Raw genomic sequence first — 17,343 nt, forward strand, 5'->3', positions numbered from 1 at the left:
AGAATGGTCTATTTTTTTCCAAATATGTATAGCCAAAACACCAATATCAGAGAATCTTTTTCCACATATTTCACAAGAGTTATAAAAAAATTGAACAGGGGTTCCCCTTGGGACAAGTTACTTAAAAAACATAAAAAATAACGTTCGGTTCATTATAGGACAGGTTTTCTATAGATTCTTTTTAAAAAAAATAAAGAAAACCGTACGGTTTACTTACAATATACACTTTATCTCACGCGGAAATACCAACTAACCATACAACATATATATATATATATATATATATATATATATATATTAGGGTTGGGCCGGATATCCGGTGTGGCCGGATATCCGGCCGGATATCCGGCCATTTTCAATATCCGGCCGGATACCGGATATTTAAACTATCCGGCCGGATATCCGGCTCTATAATTTTTTATACTTTACACCAAAAATCTCTGCTTTTTAAAATCTTAAATGGCTATAATTTTCTTATTATTGAAGCTAGAAGAACATTTTTTCTGAATAAGTTTAACTTTATGTAAATTTATATAAGATTTCTGAAAAAAATTTTTTTTACTATTTTAATATCTGGTAATTTGGCCGGTTATCCGGCCGGATATCCGGTAATTTGGCCGGATAACCGGATATTTGCCGGATATCCGGCGTTGGCCGGATATCCGGCCGGTTACCGGATATCCGGCATTGGAAATCAGCCGGATATCCGGTATCCGGTATCCGGCCAAAAAAGTATCCGGCCCAACCCTAATATATATATATATATATAAAAAGACCATTCTCATGTAATTTATGTTGCAAAATTAAATCACTAACTTTTTTAGATATTGTAAAATAAAAAAAGTTCGGTCAGGCCAATGTTAAAATTCTTTATCACAATCATATCTATCCAATGCCTAATATTTTCTTCTAAGACATATAAAAAGATCACTACTCTAAGTACTATACTAAATACTTTATTGGTCATTCTTTGTTGTTATGTGTATTTTGTTGTATAAAAAGTTTGAAGTTCTATTAACTAGTAAATGCTATCTAAAGTTGTATTTATGACAAAAAAGTTTTTGCCATATATAACATGCAACAAAGTTGAAAATAAAAATGAAAAACTCATTTTTTAAGGAAAATCCCTGGTCAAATCTTTTAATTTTAATCAATAACTTTATATTATGCACTACTACGTTATTTAAAATAAAAAAAACTTACAGTTCACTATTTTTTTTAAAATGCACTTCGTGAAACTATCCCTTTATATTATAAAAATCTTCAATCTTCGTCTGTCCTTTTACATTTCAGATATCTAATACAATATTATTCAAATTACAAAATTATGGCAGGAAAAAATAGACAGGATAAAAGGACTGTCTATTTTCTATCCCAAATAAAAAGATAAATAATAAAGGACTGTCCAACTTTGCATCTCGAAAGAAAGCGGATAACAGCTAACCCAGCAGAACTCTCTTCAGCCATTGTGATCTGTCCGCGGATTCGTCCGCCACGTCGCAATCCGCATATTCAGGCAGCTGCTCGCGGCATCTAGATAGATAGATAGTTATTTAGAGTTACAGATACCAAGTAGTCTTATTATATACCCAAGTTTAAAATTACTAAGGAAATCGAGCACTGAAATACTGATACTTCTAAAAGATTAAAATCATTGGAATTTATTTTGTTTAGTAATTTGTACATTTTAGTAAAATTCTATGTGTACAGGATACGCACTGTACAAAACTGGAAAATAAATTTGTCTATAATCTTTAATAAGACACAGAGAAAAATATAAAGTTAAAAATATGTTTATAAGATAATTATGAAAATCGTCTTCCTTAGACTTAAAACTAATTTTCTATAAAATATTTAAATATGCTTTAGAACATTATGCTTATTTTTGCCTATTATACCTTAGATAGATATCACTAATTTACTTTTAATCCATTTAATTGAAGTTACTTTATAATTCACTTTGTCTAACCGTCGTAACGCTTAGGGGGAAATGTGATTTTCTCGGCGGCTATTGAAGATAGACAGCTAATCTGTAGAAAATTCTAGTTTATAAGTTGTTTTGAGATTTCGTGATTTTCTTTGGAGAGTTTGCATATTCTCTCTTTCATTTTTGTTATGACAACTGAACATGTACTCTATGACTCACTATGTCCATCCCACTATTTTTACTTGTGCTTCGTTACTTACGGAATGTTTTCCTTGTTTTTATGTAACATACCTTGGACTGCAAAGATATTGTAGAAGAGGAACCTTATATTTTCCACAGAAATCAGAAAACTTTACATGCTCAACTCTAAAAATGAATAATAGTTTTTTATCGTACCGTATTACAGACAGCTTTCCGCGAATATTAAGATGAAAAATTATAAGATTTACGTTAAGTTTTGTAAGCCTCAAGAAATAAGAATTAACACAATTATGGACTTGGGTAAGATATCTACAAACTCTATCTATCTATCTATCTATATGTCATGTTTATCTTACTAGATGTTCATCTATCTAAAATAATACCCATGATCAAAATAGACTCTTTTACAGTTATGATTAACACAATAATGGGCTTGTACAAAATAGTACAAAAGTCTATCTATCTATATGTTATGATTTCTTTACTAGATTATCTATCTATCTATCAATTATACCTATGATCAAAGTAGACTCCTTTACAGTTAGGATTAACACACTTATGGGCTTGTTCAAGATATCTACAAACTCTATCTATCTATCTATCTATATGTCATGTTTATCTTACTAGATGTTCATCTATCTAAAATAATACCCATGATCAAAATAGACTCTTTTACAGTTATGATTAACACAATAATGGGCTTGTACAAAATAGTACAAAAGTCTATCTATCTATATGTTATGATTTCTTTACTAGATTATCTATCTATCTATCAATTATACCTATGATCAAAGTAGACTCCTTTACAGTTAGGATTAACACACTCATGGGCTTGAACAAAATATCTACAAATATATCTATCTAAATGTCATGTTTTTCTTACTAAATGATCTATATATCTATGAATAATACCTATGATCAAAATAGACGCTTTTACAGTTATAATTAACACAATAATGGGCTTGTACAAGATAACTTCAAACTCTATCTATCTATTTGTCATTTTTATCTTACTATATGTCCATCTATCTATCTATCAATCAATATAGTACCTATGATCAAAGTAGACTCCTTTACAGTTAGGATTAACACAATAATGGGCTTGTACAAAATAGTACAAAAGTCTATCTATCTATATGTTATGTTTTTCTTACTAAATGATCTATATATCTATAAATAATACCTATGATCAAAGTAGACTCCTTTACAGTTAGGATTTACACATTCATGGGCTTGAACAAGATAACTTCAAACTCTATCAATATAAATGTTATGTTTTTTTTACTAGATTATCTATCTATCTATTAATTATACCTATGATCAAAGTAGACTCCTTTACAGTTAGGATTAACACAGTCATGGGCTTGAACAAGATAACTACAAACTCTGTCTATCTATATGTCATGTTTATTTATCTTACTACATGTCCATCTATCTATCTATATATCTATCTAAAATAATACCTATGATCAAAGTAGACTCCTTTACAGTTAGGATTAACACACTCATGGGCTTGTTAAAGATATCTAAAAACTCTATCTATCTATCTATATTCTATATGTCATGTTTATCTTACTATATGTCCATCTATCTATCTATCAATCAATAGTACCTATGATCAAAGTAGACTCCTTTACAGTTAGGGTTAACACATTCATGGGCTTGTACAAGATAATTACAAGCTCTATTTATCTATATGTCATATTTATTTATCTTACTTCTTATCCATCTATCTATATATCTATCTAAAATAATACCTATGATCAAAATAGACCCTTTACAGTTAGGGTTAACACATTCATGGGCTTGTACAAGATAATTACAAGCTCTATTTATCTATATGTCATATTTATTTATCTTACTTCTTATCCATCTATCTATATATCTATCTAAAATAATACCTATGATCAAAATAGACCCTTTACAGTTAGGGTTAACACACTCATGGGCTTGTACAAAATATCTACAAATCTATCTATCTATTTGTCATGTTTATCTTACTAGATGTTTATCTATCTATCTATCTATCAATAGTACCTATGATCTAAATAGACCCCTTTACAGTTAAGATTAACACATTCATGGGCTTGTACAAAATATCTACAAACTCTATCTATCTAAATGTTATGTTTTCTTTACTAGATTATCTATCTATCTATCAATTATACCTATGATCAAAGTAGACCCCTTTACAGCTATGATTAACACAATAATGGGCTTGTAAAAAATATCTACAAATCTATCTATCTATATGTCATGTTTATTTTACTAGATGTTTATCTATCTATCTATCAATAGTACCTATGATCAAAGTAGACTCCTTTACAGTTAGGATTTACACATTCATGGGCTTGTACAAAATATCTACAAATCTATCTATCTATCTATATGTTATGTTTATCTTACTACAGGTCCATCTATCTATATATCTATCTATAATTTATACCTATGATCAAAGTAGACTCCTTTACAGTTAGGATTTACACATTCATGGGCTTGTACAAAATATCTACAAATCTATCTATCTATCTATATGTTATGTTTATCTTACTACAGGTCCATCTATCTATATATCTATCTATAATTTATACCTATGATCAAAGTAGACTCCTTTACAGTTAGGATTTACACATTCATGGGCTTGTACAAAATATCTACAAATCTATCTATCTATCTATATGTTATGTTTATCTTACTACAGGTCCATCTATCTATATATCTATCTATAATTTATACCTATGATCAAAGTAGACTCCTTTACAGTTAGGATTTACACATTCATGGGCTTGTACAAAATATCTACAAATCTATCTATCTATCTATATGTTATGTTTATCTTACTACAGGTCCATCTATCTATATATCTATCTATAATTTATACCTATGATCAAAGTAGACTCCTTTACAGTTAGGATTTACACATTCATGGGCTTGTACAAAATATCTACAAATCTATCTATCTATCTATATGTTATGTTTATCTTACTACAGGTCCATCTATCTATATATCTATCTATAATTTATACCTATGATCAAAGTAGACTCCTTTACAGTTAGGATTAACACACTCGTGGGCTTGAACAAGATAACTACAAAGGCTTGCTGGGATATCCTCTTCGCTGTAGGGTACTTGGTGTTGTCTAAAAAAACAATCATTAGAATTTATCTATATCTAATTTTTTATTATTTTCTGTATGCTTTGTTTATGTTTTTTGGTCTTTTTAATATAATAATATTTTTTAATTGAATTGTTTCCTTTAAAAGTAAAAATAAAACTGTTTTGTTTTTCAGTATTACATTATTTGATCTTTTTGCTATTCTTGTTGGTTAAATAAGTAATGTACATGGAAAAATATTTTTGCCTTATTATGTAATGATATCTACTTTTACTTTATAACTAACTTTTTCTGTTTGCACGTCTGTCCGTCTGTCAATCTGTAATGCTAAATGAGATGTCCGCATTATCTAACCTTACCTGATAACCCTTCCAGCAATCTCTAGCAGGCTGGCAGGTTGATACTCCATATCTCGGATAAATCTCATTACAAGCGGATTCTCTCTAAAAGATTATCATAGACCTTATATACTATAATCATTATGTTTTTTACTTATCTATATGTTTACCATTTACGTTAAAAGAAGAAGCAGTTTCTCTCACTTAAGCACTCGAAGCAAAGTTAAAGTGCAGTAATTTGTTTTTAAAGCTCTGATATTGACTAATTTATCGTTCAACTTCAAACATTTCATTTTCAAAATTTTTTATTTTATAATCCTTTTCTAACCCAAATTGTTATTTGCATGTAGTGATTACGCTTGTAATGTTATCCAAGTTATCACAGCAATAAATGTATAAGTTAAGATGTATAACCTAGACAACTAACTGGTTTTCTGCCAGCAAATTGATTTCTGCACTTTTGTAGCAACTTGGCTGTGTTAATGTTTCCGAAGCTATTAGCTGAAGTCCCAACTGAAAGTCGGCACAGGGTCCCCATCCCGAGAACATACAATTATTAAACCTCTGCCCTCTTTTAATTCTTTTACTTTAATATCATAGCTATCTAATTTTCTGCTTACCTCAAAGATAATTCAGAAAGAGAACGAATATGAATAAGGCCATGAGGAAGTGTAGTAAGGTTGTTTCTGAAATAAAATATCAGTAAGAATTAACTAGCTGGAAAAAAGAGTGCAAACGGTCTTATATGCAACGATTATCAATAAAAATTTTAAAAAACTGAAGATTACTCCACCACACTATTTTATACTCACTTACAAATTATATATATTATAGAGAGAGGTTTACTATTTATCTATCGGCATAATGATAAAGGTTTACCAACAACTTTTCTATCTATCTATATTAATCTATCTACACATAGGTTACAATCTATCTATCTATCTTTAGAAAAATATTTCTTCTATCTATCTATAGTTATGAAAGAGCTCATAAACTAGTCATAAATTTGTTCCCTAGATGCATAACTTTTATGCCTAGATCTTTCTGCACCCATACAGGGATAAAGGGATGGCAACAACCATTTAAAATAGTAATGTTTTATTAATTAGCGTCTGCACTTCAAGCATTTAGGGACTCTTTATTCTAAGGGAGAGGGATGGGATCAATACCTAAATCTAATAGGAATGAAAACGTAAGTATGACATGACTATCATAAAGCTCATTAAGTACAAAGCACTGAAGTTGCATATATCACAAGAGTGTAACTGTTGATTAATTATTCTTAGAAAACTACTTGGTAAAAAAGTATAATAAAGCTTTCTATCAGAATTTAGTTTGAATAATAAATTAGAAAGAAATCAGAGGCGTGCAAAATTGGAGCGCATCCAACCACCTGGTAAAATAAAGGGGGGTGAATAGTAATACCCTCCCCTAGGTGTCCATCCACTCTATATTGATTGATTAGCCATAGTTTCTTAGGGTTTGGACCTAAGTAGTCATGGAGTAGGCTGAGACACTTTTGTATAGCCAATAGGGCTATCAAGCTCCACGTTCAAGCACATTATGACTTGACCCGCTATCTCATGAGAGCTACTCATTATTACATCACCCTCGCCGAGTATGGCAGGTGTCCCAAATTAAGTCACCGTAATGAATGACGCTCACCGCAGAGGAGCTTGGGATAAGGGTAGAACTGATATACGTGACTATTAAGTATCCAAACTTACTCGATAATCCCCTTCTTACACAACCAGGGGAAGTTGCGTGAAAGTATTTAACTGAGAAATTCGAGTTTCCACATGGGGACTAGAACTCGAACTCTCATCACCGTATCTCAGTGCGTTACCACTGAGCTACGACGCCCCTTTGTGTCCACCCTATACATACATCTTGATTTTGGTTTAAGGGTGGTGTAGAAATTTTGGGTTCACTTAGCGCACATCCTGGGCAAAATACTGTGCACGCCACTGCATGTAAGAAACACTAACATTTAATTAAATACTCTATGTAAAGATACCAATAAATGTTTCCTTACACAGTTAAAAATAACATTTGATTAACCTTTTTCTCTGATAACTATCCAACGTCCAAGTTTCATACATACATACACCAATAAAGGAATATATTGCTTTCAAGTATACACTGTACTTTTAATACCATATTAGTTGTATTATAGGCTTTCAATAATTTCATTAAAAATCTTGAATTGTAATTTCTCAAAAATATGATCCATGCACTTACATTTTTTGAAGAACTTAACAACTATCTATAATACAAAGTAGAACGATGTCTGTCTGTCCGTCTGTCCGTCTGTCTGTCTGTCTGTCTGTCCCTTAAGATCTCGGTAACCACTGAACCGATCGGATTCTACACCCTCAACCCCCCCAAAAACAAAAAAATCCCCCCCCATTTTTTTTTTTTTTTTTTAGATTTCCTTGGTCCTTTTAAGAATTTCGCCAAATTTTTTTTTTGATCACCTCTTGGGGCACAGCCCCTAGAGGCTAGGGGCGAAGCCGCTAGTATCATTTTTAAAGTAAAAGGTGCTAAAATTGATAAAAAATAACATAAAAATATTCCTGCATACATTTTTTCTTTCTTAAATAATATTGTTTAACCCATTCTACTGTTTTTTTTCTTCAACATATATACGATTTATAATTTTCTACATATTTTTTTTGAGGCAAGTGAAAATAGCTGTCGTTTTCCTAGATTTTCCCCCCATCTTTTCTATAAGTCGGTTATTTTCGTAGATCTATAAGCTAGCAAAATGACCAAAAAAATTTTGAAAACAACATTTCTAATCAGTTTTGTTGTACTCAGAAATTTTTAGGAATTATACAATGGATAAATTTAAATACATCCCCATTGATGATAAACAAAACTACCCAATTTATGTATCAAAATTATTGGTTGTCAAGTTTGGACACTTCTAGTTTAGTTCAAACCAACCAAAATTTTTGGGTACCATTGCAATCTAATTACAGTCTAATGTCCCTTCCCTCCCTCACTGTATTGCACTACATTGAAGCAGTTGCTAATTTAATAAAATGAGACACCATAAAAAATTCCAATGTTGAATTAACAATAGCTCTCCAAAGCTGTATTTTAGAAAATATATTTTAATTAGAAAAAATATTTTAAAACTCAAGAAAATAGGTTTTATTTCACAACTGAACAAGAAAGAATACTAAATATGTCAAAAACAACATAACAATAACACCACCAACCTACCCCTGTATTTTTTTCTGGTAAGTAACTATCTATCTATCTATGGATTTACAAAAATATATAATTTTATAAGTAAAAATTCTTTTAGTGAAATAAAAAGAAAGCTAGAACTAAAATAAAAGTTGGATTGTCAGTTAGAAAGATATAAAATTGGATAGCAAGTAACACAGAGAGAAATAAGATACCCAGTCAGACATAGAGAAATTTGATAGCCAGTCAGACAGATAGAAATTTGATACCAAGCCAGACTGCTAGAAACTGTATAGCCAGTCACACAGATATAAATTTGATACCCAGCAAGATGTATATAAATTTGATTGCCAGTCAGACAGATAGAAATTTGATTGCCAGTCAGACAGATAGAAATTTGATAGCCAGTCAGACAGATAGAAATTGGATAGCCAGTCAGACAGATAGAAATTGGATAGCCAGTCAGACAGATAGAAATTGAATAGTCAGTCAGACAGATTGAAATTTTATATCCAGTCAGACAGATTGAAATTGAATAGCCTATAGGACAAATAGAAATTAGTTAGCCATCCAGACAGATAGAAACTGAATAGCTAGTCAGACAGCTATAAAATTGGATGGTTGGCCAGTCAGAAGGCAGATTACATACCTGTGTAAATGTAAGCATTCAAGTTTTCTGAGATTACAAACAGATTCTGGCAATCTTCGTAGTCTGTTGTCACTCAGTAATAAAACCTAATATAAACATGGAAATAAATATATTATTACTATTATGTTCCACCAGATTTTCACACACTCTGATAAAGTGATGTTTGAAGCTAACTAAAATATGCAACCTTACCCCCCACCCCTCCAGCCCCTTTACCACATTCCATTCCCCTTCTACTGGATAAATAAACTGACCAATGAATGAGGTCCATATAAACAAGCTAAATTGACGACAAATTTTCCCCTGTCAATATATCCATAATCCACATATATCCAATATCAATTCAAGAATGATTACTTCTTTCCGTAATGAAGCAAACTAATATTAATAACAGCTAAATGAGTAACACAAAAACGTTACATTAAGCATATCTTTAGAATAATCCTAGCATCGCCGATGAAAGAAAGTCATGGAGTAGATACTGAGATAAGTCACTTTAATGAATTTCATATTTCAATCTGTAATAACAGCTGAATATTTCACATTTATTCAATAAAAAAGAGCTTCAATTTAAAGAATTTAACTGAATGCTAATAACAAAAGAATACCTTCATATTATAAAGTTCTCCGATCTCTGTTGGCAAAGTTTGTAGTCTATTTCCACCAAGATAAAGAAGTCGCAGCTTTCTGAAAAATATCAAAAGGATAATACAGAAATATGTAAATAAAAAATAAATTAATTGACATATACAATACATAATAGAAAACACTCCAATTCGAATAAGGACAAATTCAAAGCTTTCCTTCTAATTGAAAAAAAAATCGGTTTATTCCCTCTAATTTACTAGTAAAGCTATAAAACCTCCCTCCTATTTTTGAAATAAATTGAAAAAAAGAAGGTGAGGGAGGGGGGGTGGGGTTTTTGTTTCATTGTTAATTACTTCAGGTTGGGTGGTATGGTTAAGTTATATTAGGTACTTTGTAGCCTTTTAAGGTTAGGGCACCGCAGGTCACGCAGAGATTATGCATAGAAAAAAATATCCCCCCCCCCCCCTATTTCTATTTTTATGAAAGATAATTAGGTTAGGATCGATGCTTTAGAGGCACTTTGAGGGAAAGCACCAAACTTTTCCATATACATAACACCCGACCAATTAACCAACATAAATTTATAACTTTAAGGAATATATACCTCAGTCTAATTATATTGGGGGTAATTTGATTGATTTGATTTGCCCCTAGAAATAGGTTTCTAAGGCTGACAAGATCCAAGACTTGGGGAGGTATACTGGTCAACTGGTTTCCTAAACAAGAACATATTTATATTGTTGTTGAAATGGCTGTAAATATACTTTCACACACATACATAGAGTGTAACCTAACTAACCTCTGGAGGATAGGATACACTACATATTGGTGAATATATTAATTAACCAAATCTTGCTAATGAGGTGCATGATAATTATTGGAACCAACCAATTTGATTGCACGACTTTTGCCTGGCATAGTATTGAGCAGCGCCTATTTTGATAATTTTTTAAGTACTTACGTCGCGCACCTGGCATAGCAGCAGTAGGTACGTCTTTTTAACGTCTTTAGTTATGAAGACGAAATTCGAACTCATCACCTACCTGACACCAAGCAGCGGATGCGCTAAGTTTTACATCACAGTTAGTTTTCATCCCATGCCTAACCCCTAATTTGTGAGCCAATATCTGAAGAAGTGCTAGGCTTTACATTTGTACTAACCAAAAGAGAGAAAAGATTTACTCTCAAATATTCCAATGTTCCCTTCACAATGAGAATAAGAATAGTACTTCTTTTTTACTTTAATTACATGGAATAAATTTCACATAAAATTGTTAACTTTGGGCAAACTGTAATTAAATTAGTCTTGGTCCATAGTTATGACAGCTTTTATACCTTTCTATCTTTAAATCTTAGCAAATAAATGTGACTTCTAAAAATTGAAGGATATTTGACGAGATTTTAAAGATAAAGCTTTTTTTTTCTCAATCACTAGCGGCTACGCCCTTTGAGGCCTTTAGGGGCTCTTAAGTAGAGGAGGGCAGGGCATTTTTTAGGGTTTTCTCTAAGGAGAGTGATAGTACCCTCTTTCTCTAAATAATTTTAAAGCTTCCCTGGTTGTGACACTTAGACTTAACACTTATATTGATATCAAAACTACAAAAAAATATGATAGGGTTTAGATACCTTAATTTGAATGAATTCTTCAGCAATAATGTTTATACCTGATAAATTTAGGGTTCTTAAGCTCTTCATTTCAATCATATCCTGCAAAAAAACTTTGATAAACAAGGACAATTACATTTTATATCATTTTATTATTATTTAGCATTATATTCAATAGTTGCAAAACATACTGGCAAACGTTAAGAGAGTTACAGGAAATTTGAAGATTAGCTGCATTAGTTTTACCCTGAAACTTTGTGTTAAAGCGTTGAACATACATTTCCCTATTATAGACTAGAAGCATTACTAAAATCATGAAAAATAATAATTATATTTGGGGTACAGTTTTGGATCACGACTACACTACAAATGGGGTATATCTTTTAGGTATGTCAGGCCTATTGCTATTAAACTAAATAAAAAATGAATGAAAACTGATCATACAGACAAAGATATTATTACAGAAAAACTTAAATCTTCACCTTCGGAAGTCCATCTTCTGTAAGTTGATTGTTCCTAAAAAATAGACTTTTAAATATTTATATTTTATAGAACCTAATAAATAGCAGAGCCAAGAAGTGAAGGGACAATGGACTTTGCCACAATTCTAAAAATAACTAAGTTCTCTTATTCGTTGACTTAAAACTTTAGGTATTTTATTAAATCTATTTTGTTATTTTATTCAAATCTAGCAGTATCGAAACTTTTAAATGATTTAAATTAATCTACAGAAGTGATAGTTATACCATCATTGGGGACGTACAACAATTTATCGTCCACTGTCTTATCCCTTATCCTTATCTTATACCTGGATGTATAAGGCAATCAATTAAACTATAAGTATAAAAATAAATACTGTAAATCATGCTGCTCTAAAAAGGGAGGGGGCGGTTGTGATACTTTTTGAATCCAAAACTACTGAAATTCAACTTAAAAAAGAGTTACAGCACTGAAATTTAGAATGGCAGTCGCTTTAAAGAGGTACAATGTTGAACTGTGCAGAAAAGTTGGTGAAACCGCCGCTACCGTTGTTTCCCACAAAAAAAATCGGCGACAGCGGCGGTTCCGCCGCCGTTTCTTTACAGTTCCACATTGTACCTAACTAAAGCAACTGCCATACCAAATTTCAGTGCTGTAACACTTTTTTTCAGTTGAGTTCCTTTTACTTTTAGTTTTGGTTTCAAAAAGTGTCACAACCGCCTCCCCCTTTTATAAAAAATCTTAAAAGCTTGGGGGAGGGGTAGTAAAGTATGAAAATAATGGAAAATTTCTAAGATTTATGTACAATACCTGTTTAAATGATTATTGTATATATTCTTACTTTAATATTAGGTGAGTTAGGGATGAGAGGGTTGCAATATTGTGGGATATCTGAAATACAAAAAATGTTAAAATAGTTATTTATATAATAGTACAGGGACATCTAAGCTTTTATTTTGAGGGGGGTAAAATTATGTGCTTAAAAGGTTTAAGGTGGATGATCTAATTCATTTCTAAAAAAATGATTTAATGAGGGTTTCAAAGGTTTGAGGGGTGTAAAAACCCCTTTTCTCCACGGTCCTGATCCAACAAAACAGGGATTAATCCTATTTAATATTTCTTTAATACGATAGGATACATGATTTTTCAGAAAGATCCCTACCGGTTTTAATTTAGCTGAAATAACTCTTTCGATTGTGCCTATATGTCTATCTATAAAATTATAGGACAATCTAAAATTAAGAAACATTTCTTAATGTATAAAAAGTCTGTCTATTACCTAATCTATTAAGTATGTTTCAACTTAGCAAAGCTACTTTATAATTTGAAATGTCAGTCTGTAAATCTATCTATCCAACTAGTTTATGTATCTATCTATTTACCTTAGTTAACTGATTGTTGCTGACATCCAGTCTCTGAAGATTAGTAAGGCTAGCCAATATTTCTGGGATTTCTTCTATGGCATTGTTACAAAGGTTTAAATGTGTTACCTACGAATTAATAATAAGTCAGTTAGGAAGAAAAGAAACTTAATGAGTTGCTTCAAATCTAATAAAAGAAAAAATCTAATTTTTTGGTTAAATTTCACTTCATAAACATCTTAATCCAGGAATAAGGTATAACCAACAAGCAAAATAAATCTAAAATAATATTTGGGGGGCAAATGGAGAGGTCATCAATTTTACGATGTGTTGCCCCCCAACGACAGCTGAAAAACACGTATAGGTTTCGTGATTTTCTTCCGAATTAATTTCGTTATTGGTAAGAGCTGATCTTAATCCTTATAATAAAGTAACAGGTTGTTTGTCTGTTTGTCTGTACCGAAGGATCTCGCTAACCGCTGAACCGATTAAGTAGCTTCTCATAGGTCCCGGGAAGGTTTTTATCTATTTTAGTAGCACAAATCCATTGAAGACTGTTCAATTATTATAAAGTTTAATTTCAAAGATGTCTATAGACAAAGAAACAAAAAATCTACCTTCTTATTTTGAAATAATTTAAATTTTATTTAAAATCAAGTAAAAATTGCTTAATATCTGTCATATTATTAAATCAAATAGAAATTAATTACTTCACCATTTAAATGTCTTTGCCTCTAGATGCCTATATGGGTATCGAAAATATGGGAAAATTCGGGGTGGGTGTGGGGAGAGGGTTAATACACCAACTCAATTTTGATCCCCCTCCAAAAAAAAAATCCTGTTAAGGAGAACCCAATCAGTTTAGCGATTTACGAGATCAATTATGATAAAGAAAGATATTCTATTATGTTTGTTGTTAGATATGATTGGATAACTCGAGCTCACCCATAGAAGTTTATTTTCCATTTAGATCTGTCAAGTCATTTTGCAAATATTAAAAATGGAAGTTTATATGTAATAAAAGTTGTCCCAAATATAGGTATCAAAAGAGTCTTCTTACTTGAAAGAAAATGCATGGTTCTCCCATAGTTATCATTGATGTGACAGTGTGTTCGAGTCCTTCGCTTCTTAACTCTTTGTTGGCAAGATTCACATGAGACTAAAAATAATATAGTATATGTTGCATATATTATTATACATAACTATCTAATTGTGTGTATATATCTATTATTATATGTTGATATCTTACTTTCTTGGAAACTTTCTATCTATGTAGGTTTAAATGTTGTCCCTAGTCCATAGATACCTTTTTATTTTATTCACAATGCTACCTTGTTATCTCTCTATCTGTCTCAGTTACTCATGGTTCCCCCCTAGATGCCATTTTCTTGCTATCTTTCTTATTGCTATCTTTATTTCTATTTATGTACATCTGCAGATTGCTATATAGTCTGTCAGTCTTTTCTTAGGTGCTATTTTCATTTCTATCTATCTTGGTATCTAACTATTTATCTAACTTTGTGTACCTGATGGTTACTAGTCTGCAAGTCTTCTTTTTAGGCGCAATTTTCTTTTCTATCTATCTTGGTATCATGTATCTAACTATCTATCTATTTCTGTGTTTCTGAAGGTTACTTGTCTGCTAGTCTTCATTTTAGGCGCCATTTTCTTTTCTAATTATCAAGGTATCTAATTATCTATCTAACTATCTGTGTGTACCTGATGGTTACTAGTCTGCTAGTCTTCATTTTAGATGCTATTTTCATTTCCATCTATCTTGGTATCTATCTATCTCGTGTGTACCTGATGATTACTTGTCTGCTAGTCTTCATTTTAGGTGCCATTTTCTTTTCTATCTATCTTGGTATCTATCTATCTATCTATCTGTGTGTACCTGATGATTGCTAGTCTGTCAGTCTTCTTTTTAGGTACTATTTTATTTCTATCTATCTTGGTATCTATCTATCTATTTCTGTGTTTCTGAAGGTTACTTGTCTGCTAGTCTTCATTTTAGGTGCCATTTTCCTTTCTATCCATCTATCAATCTTGGTATCTATCTATCTATCTATCTGTGTGTACCTGATGGTTACTAGTCTGCAAGTCTTCTTTTTAGGTGCCATTTTCAATTCCATCTATCAATCTTGGTATCTATCTATCTGTGTGTACCTGATGGTTACTAGTCTGCCAGTCTTCTTCCTCGCTGCCGCTTGATTCACTGGAACTGCTGACCGTGTTCCAGGACTCTACAAGCAAACTTCGCGCCATTTTTACAGCCTCTGAAATACAAAGATATTTACCAATGTTATACATTGAAACATAAATTAGGACACCTGACATAAACTATGATAATAAAATTAGAAAATTTGACTGTTAATTACACTGGTAACAAACGTTTTTTTAAAAATATTTCCGCGCTGGTTGGCTTAAAATCTTGAGGACTTTTATAAATAATTTAATCCACTGCAGAGGCAAAAAAATGGAATGTCGTCCATATTGTCTTATCCCTTAGATTCTCTGAATAAAATAAAAGTAAATTTTATCATACAAATAGGTAGTTGTATAAATCACATAGACATGATTTCCTATCTAATTGGATAAATACCAAAATAAGATTTGTTTAGTTAATTTTTCAAAAAAGTAAAAAATATTAATATTAGTATTAAATTAAAGTAAAAGAATAGAGGGGACATGAGCTATGTGCATGTAACTCTGACAGGAAAGAATTTGCTAACAGACGAAGGGTCTCCACAACTTGGGGCAGGTAGTTGTCTGGATTGTACATTTGTCAGTATAAAAACATTAATGCTTTTGAAATTGAAAAATTCATAAAAAACGTTTATAAAAATTACTTAATTTTTTTTTTGTAGATTTAACTAAATATCTAGCTAAAACAAGATAATAACTGTGAATTTGAGATTTCATTTGTTCTTTATCACTATTAAAATGTAAAACATGCCTATTGTTTACATTGTCCTTCGTTATATGTTTTAACTTGTTTTTTTCAATATTTTTTTTAATGTCACAAATTTTCCACTAAATGTTTGTTTAAGTTTTAACATTAATGAATCTATAGGTTATTAAATAAATTTTGCCAGCATGTTTTACACACTTAGAGATCTTGAGGACAAATAAAACCAAATAGCAACAAGCCTGCCAATTCGTTATACAAACACACTAGTGACTAGAATCACGATATAAATGAGTGCAAACTTATAAAAGTAAAACTTGATTTTGAAATTCTTCTATTATCAAGGAGGGCCTTCTTTGGGGCTGTACATACAATATAGCTAATTTTTCAAAACAGATATAGCTAAATAAAAAAAATATTTATGATAGAAGATTATCTGCTTTTACTAAAATATTATTAAGCATTTGTTTCTAATAATTCTTTAAGGAAAGTAATAAGTTGAGTTTATACATCTTAATATCTCGAGAACGTCAGGAACAAATATTTTTAGTTTCTAGAGGCTGGTTACGTTGTATTAATTATTGCAGAGAGAGACAAAATGTTGTAATTAAACTATTAGTAACATTTTATGAACTTCTTTTGGGCCCTTTTAATCTTCTCACCCCCTTAACTTTAAATCCCCCCTTTAAATCCTTTATCTCACCACTTCTTTACTTACGCTTTCCCTTTCCCTTTTTTTTACCTTAAAGGGGTCTTTCAAAATGATAAATTTTTTAAATTAAAAATAAACAAGGATAATTTTAGTCATTTTAGCATGGGAAAACAAGCTAACAATACTTATATTACGAAATTGCGATGAAAAATTTGTTGTATTATAAGCCAAAGTTTTTACATTATCATTTAAATAACGATAATAGTTATTTATCGCATCGTATTATAGACAGCTTTCCGTGGATATTAAATGAAAAGTTA

The 17,343-nt window shown here is 31.2% G+C and overlaps 1 protein-coding gene across 1 annotated transcript; it reads right to left on the reverse strand.

Annotated features, from left to right (window-relative positions):
* Positions 1-1,244: 1,244 nt before the first annotated feature.
* LOC145329773 (uncharacterized) lies at positions 1,245-16,597 on the reverse strand. The gene is made up of 14 exons (XM_080174159.1): positions 15,630-16,597; positions 14,524-14,622; positions 13,485-13,592; positions 12,944-12,993; positions 12,105-12,138; positions 11,682-11,724; positions 10,622-10,733; positions 10,038-10,116; positions 9,430-9,515; positions 6,203-6,268; positions 5,604-5,687; positions 5,155-5,268; positions 2,219-2,293; positions 1,245-1,533 (listed from the first exon to the last, which is right to left on the reverse strand). Exons 1-14 carry the CDS (start codon positions 15,798-15,800, stop codon positions 1,440-1,442), a joined length of 1,215 nt encoding a protein of 404 aa, XP_080030285.1. The 5' UTR covers positions 15,801-16,597; the 3' UTR covers positions 1,245-1,439.
* Positions 16,598-17,343: the final 746 nt, after the last annotated feature.

This window comes from Acartia tonsa, chromosome 10, assembly GCF_053477335.1.
Source record: "Acartia tonsa isolate MP-2025a chromosome 10, ASM5347733v1, whole genome shotgun sequence".
NCBI lineage: Eukaryota > Metazoa > Arthropoda > Copepoda > Calanoida > Acartiidae > Acartia > Acartia tonsa.

What these genes read in the sequence shown, in the direction of transcription:
- LOC145329773 (XM_080174159.1), bottom strand. Translation starts at nt 15,800, where the DNA reads ATGTCAGGTGTCCTAATTTATGTTTCAATGTATAACATTGGTAAATAT. An exon ending in CTAACTCACCTAATATTAAA is followed by an intron (nt 12,139 to 12,943) that starts GTAAGAATATAT and finishes TCTATTTTTTAG; the next exon opens with GAACAATCAACTTACAGAAG. An exon ending in CAATATCTTTGCAGTCCAAG is followed by an intron (nt 1,534 to 2,218) that starts GTATGTTACATA and finishes CTATCTATCTAG; the next exon opens with ATGCCGCGAGCAGCTGCCTG.